This window comes from Parasteatoda tepidariorum, chromosome 3 (assembly GCF_982258835.1).
Source record: "Parasteatoda tepidariorum strain Cologne lab strain chromosome 3, Ptep-v5.0, whole genome shotgun sequence".
NCBI lineage: Eukaryota > Metazoa > Arthropoda > Arachnida > Araneae > Theridiidae > Parasteatoda > Parasteatoda tepidariorum.
This window is the reverse complement of record NC_141757.1, coordinates 3,214,322-3,220,321: the sequence shown is the minus strand read 5'-3', so window position 1 is coordinate 3,220,321 and position 6,000 is coordinate 3,214,322. Positions and strand designations below refer to the sequence as shown.

Here is a 6,000-nt window from a genome sequence, read left to right as displayed (position 1 = left end):
ATTTTCTATGCTTAAAAATTGTGTTAAAAACTTATTTTAAAAAGACTAATAAATTAATTGCACGTCATATTTGTTGTTGTTTTTTTCTTTAAATGTAAAGACTTTGGTTCTCCCCCCCACTTTATTCCACATGGTGCGTAGCGTTTTTAAAAAGAGCTTAATGGTACTTATTTTCGTCTTTTCAAAGCCTTTAAAGGTGATTTTTTTTTATTGGATGTTTTTGAAGGATGCTTCATTTTCCCTCTTCGAAAATGAGATATTTTTCTTAACTGTGTCGATTTTCGCCACGTATTATGGTAAAGCAAGGTTTTCGCATTGTTAATTCAACGTTTTCACAATGCATTTTGGCGTACCATTGGTCCATAGCGTATGAAAGCCCCAATCTTTATACATGTTCGATGAAATAATTGCGAGTTCGCATGTGCGTCTACTGAGCTGGGTTCGATGAGATTCTTGCACTATCATGTGCCACTCTGTTGCATTTTACAAGATACTGTCAATTTCAGACTTCATATTCCACCCTCTGAAATCGAACTGAAAAATCTCTCAATCTTTTTATGGTGGCTAATATAATCAAGAAAAAAGTTCTTTATCAGAAATTAGATATTTTATCATGATTATGTAAAGTCTTGGATAACTATTTTGCGTTTTGTTAATGTATATAGCGCTTAAAAATATTATTTTAGTACTTAAAAGGGTGCTTATTTTTCGTTGAAAGGTTTGGCTACGCACCCTGTTCCATATTGGATAACCAGCTTATAAAATTTAATGGATGCAAATTATTTTACATCAAACCGATGTTAAATTTCCACGTTTAGAGAATTATTTATTAACACCAGTCCTCTCTAAATTGCATAAAGAGAAACGTTTAGTTGAAATGTTTCAAGCTAGCCTGGAAATTCGCATTTTCAGTTAAGAAGATGACATTTCAATAATAGATAGATGAAATTTGAAAAAAAAAAATTTTTTTTTCAAAGTAATCTTTTTCGAAATCAACTTTTAATGCATGTTTGCGATATTGCTTTGTAGATGCTGACCACAGTCCTCTCTAAATTGCATAAAGAGAAACGTTTAGTTGAAATGTTTCAAGCTAGCCTGGAAATTCGCATTTTCAGTTAAGAAGATGACATTTCAATAATAGATAGATGAAATTTGAAAAAAAAATTTTTTTTTTCAAAGTAATCTTTTTCGAAATCAACTTTTAATACATGTTTGCGATATTTCTACTCCTAGTTTTTGTCGCTACATTTATTTATTCAGTTTTGCTTTTAAAGACAATTATTGAAAATTAAGTGATTTTGATGTATTACGTATTCCCCTCCTTCCCCTCTGTCGGCAAAAATAAGTAAATCACGCTTCCCCATTAGGTTATACTAGAATTGGCTCTTTATTTACGTCGCAGTAGAGCTGCGCAATGGGATATTGGTGACAGTCTGGGAAGCGTACCTGAGGAAAATCCCAAGACATACCATCACAATTTTGATCCGCTACAGAGGGGATGGCTCCCCTGCTTTGGCAGCCCGACGACCTGCGCGCGAAGTCTAGCACTTTACGGTAGAACCGATACCGTAAGCTCTCGGTCCTTACGCAGGCTGTTCAAAGTGGTCACCCACCCACTTGATGACCACAGCCAGTAATACAAGACTTCGTTGTTCTACTGGGTTGTTGTTGTTGTAGTTCATTTACGTCGCACTTGAGCTGCACAATGGGCTATTGGCGACGGTCTGGGAAACATCCCTGAGGATGATCCGAAGACATGCCATCACAATTTTGATCCTCTGCAGAGGGGATGGCACCCCCGCTTCGGTAGCCCGACGACCTGCGTGCGAAGTCGAGCACTTTACGGTAGCACAGTTCAACGAGGACCCATACCCCACACCCTCGGTCCCTACGCAGACTGATCCAAGTGGTCACCCACCCGCACACTGACCGCAGCCAGTGATGCTTAACTTCGGTGATCTGCTGGGAACAGTGTCTTTACGATCAGTCCTCTGCAGGACAGGTGATATTTGAATTGGCTATTTAATAAAAAAGAAAAAAAAATCGAACACATAAACATACATGATATTTATTCTGATGTACAGATCATAATATAACAAACATTAATTCATTCTCAGTAATAAACACGAATACATTCATCATCATCCATCTTAACAAATATTAAATAAATGTCTCTTGTTTAACCGTCATACTCGTAACTGTATTGCTTTGTAGATAGGAATGTCTCTAAGTCGGGTGGTTCGGGTTTGATGGTGGCCAGACCCTCGGTAAACAGGAAGCGGGCCACTTTTGCTGCGATGGTCAGAGACACTTTGCGAATGGTGTGGAGGGGCGGGTAGACACGCCCTTCCGCTAAATCTTCCTTGGACACCTGTTCAGCTAAAGCCTAAGAATAAAATAAATCATACGATTTTATTTAATATGGAGATATCCTACTTAAACATCATTTTATAATTCCTATACATTTATTGTGATTACCGCTGTTCCTCACAAGATGGTAACTACCAGAAGGTTATGTTATTGATGTTAAACTTCTTATTGTAAGTTTGTTCATCTGGTAACAACATGAGCTTAAAGTTTTGGTTTTCGAGCAAAAATGTCGCGTTTTGTGCCAAATAAGCGTCATTTGCAGGAACTTTTGATTTACTTTTTTTAATTTGAAGAAATCTGCAGAGGCGCATCGATTGCTTGGAGAAACAATAGGGTGAGGCTGCTTCAAGTGAGGGAAGTTGTCGTGAGTGGTTTCAGAAGTCTAAAAACTGTGAGTTTGACGTGGAAGACAAAGAACGCAGTGGAATTGTACGAAGGCAAGGAATTGGAAGAAAATTCGTCCCAAACGCAACAAGAGCTTGCTCTTACATTACAAGTGACTCAGTAAGCAATTCCACATCGTTTAAAATCGTTGGGAATGATCCAAAAACAAGGAAGTTGGGTTCCATACGAACTGAAGCCGAGAGACATTGAACGACGATTTTGCTATTTGGAAACACTGGAATGGGAAGTCCTACCCCATCCGCCGTATTCACCAAATCTTGTCCCTTCAGATTATCACCTATTCCAGTCGATGGCACATGATCTGTCTGAACAGAAATTTACATCTATGAAGATACCTATGAATGGGTCGATTCGTGGAATGCTCCCAGAAAGATGAGACAAAGTAGTGTCCAGTAATGGAGAAGACTTTGAATAAAAGATAATGTACCGTTTATTCACAATAAACTGCCAATTTTTGATAGAAAACGGCGGAAACTTATTTGTACTCCCAATATTTTTAACAGTATTTTTTCAGCTTCAGTTGGTGGCTCATTTAAAATTCATTTTTCTCAAAATTTAAGAAAATCATTTTAATCCTTTGCTTGCAACCTGTACACCATTTGTACCCAGGGCTAGGTCACTCCTTTAAAGAGACTTGTGCCTCTCCGAGCTTCTGATTTCTGTCAAAGGGTAATTTTCCATATTTTACTTCAGAAAATATAAGAGTGACATCAAATGAATTATAAATTGTACTAGAAGAATTTGTGAATTGAAACGCATTATGTTTTTCGTTTAGACGTTTAAGAACTTTTATTAGCCATTGAAATCAATACTGTCTCTTTAACTTTAAACAGAGAAGAAAAGAAAAATGTACAAGGTGAAAGAAAAGAAAATCCTGAACTTAAAAAATAAAAGTTATTAGTGCTTAAGAATTCTTCTAAATTTCTTAGTGAATGTAATCTTTAATACTAGTGGGCTGCGCCCCTGCTCGCTAACACTCGCCAACCCCCGAAAATTGCTACGCAATTTTATATGGTTTGCTTCGCTCGCTACTAACTTAGGTACATTGCAAATGCACGAAATTCTAAGAATTCAAAACAGTCATTCAAATCCATATAACTTTTTTTTTTTAAAAAAATACTAAGTCATTGAAATAAATTTGAATTCAAATAAAGACTCATTGACTGAGACTCGTTTTTCAATGAATAACAATAATAATACAAAAAAATTCGTGACATAAATCAAAAATCGTCAAATAAATTCGCAATATATAAATTCTTGAAAAAAAGCGCTTTCGACAAATTACTAAAATAGAGATCTATAGACAAAGACTACTCACTTCTGCCTAGCTTAATAGTATGAGATTGCCGCATCTGAATTGTTATTTCAGTTTCCGTTTTTAAAAGAGCTATATGTTGAGCCAACTCAGCTAGATTTGGCATGTGACATTTTTAGCGGCAATCATTAGTCTATTTTCTAGCGTTGCCATTCGGGGAGTTGTAATGAGGCTTTTTTTTGTCGCCGTGTAAGAGAAATATATATATAGATCATTATTTAAAATATTTATGTTATTATGAGACTATGTGTATTATGCGGTTAATTAAATATACTTGGGAAATTTTAATGAAATTCTATGAAATATGCGCATATAACAACATTTTATGGACTTCAAAAGGAAGCTCAGGCAAAAGGTTTTTGGAGAATTTATATTTATTTTAAATATTATGATATAGCTGAACAGCAATATTTCTCTATGTTAGTACATTTCGGTATTATGTTAACTAAATAACCATAATACCGAAGTTAACAAATATAAAAGTTTGCAATGATTTAAATTAGCTTATGTATGTACTTTAGTAACTATAAAAAAATATTGAATGGTTAGCAATTACCTTAGCTGCCACTAGGAAGACCTTGTCACCGACGGATCGTGCCTCACAAGCTATAAGCGCCAAAGAAACTCCTGGGAATATGTAGGCATTGTTGCCCTGCCCTGGATGAAATGTCTTTCCTTTGTAGGTGAAGGCTGGAAACGGACTTCCACTCGCAAATATGCATTTACCCTGAAAAACAAAAGACATCTAATGTGCTGCCAACTAATATGGATCTAATTTTGCTGCTTTCACCATTAGCGTGTGGAGAGTCATAGAAGAAGGAAGTACGTATGTTTCTGTCTTGATTTTCATATAAATTAAAATCTTTTAAGTTGGGAAATTAAATGGAACTGAAAACTACATTAAACATAGTTCTAAAAGAAAGCGTCAAAAAAATTTTGAAAAAATATTTTTAACAATGAAATACGAAAAATATTAAGAAAGGGAAAAATATCGTAGTACATACAACTGAAAAGAGGAGAGGGTCAAAGGCATGAAATCAGTCTACTCCCCAGATGGAGAATTTTAAACAATGGTTTCCTGCAAGTGGTGTGGGTATCTCGATCCTGATTGGTTGTTGAAACCATTTGCTTACGTTAGCAACTGCTCTTTCCATTCTATTTCGAGTAAGCCAAGTCAGTCAAATATCAATTGTCTTAAGTGACACATTCTTATTCACAAAGATTTCAATTATTAATTTCACGTTTATTAACATTATAATTTATGTGGAGAAACTTAGCTCCACTTTAACACACCATTTTGCTTATAAACCATCATCTGGTGCCGACGTCATAGGTCACATGTCTTGGGTATTGTGATCTTCTTGAAGTGCAAGTACCCAATCTAAAACGATTTGTTGCTATCCATGATACAAGTCACTCCTTTTGAACCATTTTTCAAAATATATAGAACGATACAAGGTTCATTTCAAAATGAAGAAAGGCGTCAAATTAATTTCCTGCATAGTATAAAATTTTTGTAATAATTCCATTTTTATTGAAAAAGTAAATTAAATGCACATTTTTGACCAAAAAAGTGGCGACAAGCAGAAAAATTTTTGATCGCCTATTTGATGTGTTTAGTCGGCTTGCAGTTGATGTCCACCATCCTTTGCTGCCAGCTATAGGGCAAAATTATCAAACCTTGCTATTGGCCAGTATTTTTAACAGTGGCTTCTTTTTCTAAACTTGAAAATTTTAAATAAATATAAAAACTTTTACTATTAGTAATGTAAAGCATTTCTCAAAACATGCTAAGCACAACGAGGTTAATTTCAAAAATGAAGAAAAAAGCGTGGAATAAAGTAATTTTCTGAATATTATAAAATATCCACAATAATTCCATATAATATAATAAAATGCGAAATTTTATT

The 6,000-nt window shown here is 35.0% G+C and overlaps 1 protein-coding gene across 1 annotated transcript in view; it reads right to left on the bottom strand.

Annotated features, from left to right (window-relative positions):
• Positions 1 to 2,052: 2,052 nt before the first annotated feature.
• The window catches only part of LOC107454065 (NADP-dependent malic enzyme), a 39,004-nt gene continuing 35,056 nt past the window's right edge, over positions 2,053 to 6,000 (bottom strand). The window contains exons 12-13 of the mRNA XM_087158600.1: positions 4,647 to 4,817; positions 2,053 to 2,386 (exon numbers count right to left, since the gene is read on the bottom strand). Of these exons, the coding sequence (XP_087014726.1) occupies positions 2,180 to 2,386; positions 4,647 to 4,817 (378 nt within the window). The 3' untranslated portion in view covers positions 2,053 to 2,179. The remainder of the gene's footprint in view (positions 2,387 to 4,646; positions 4,818 to 6,000) is intronic.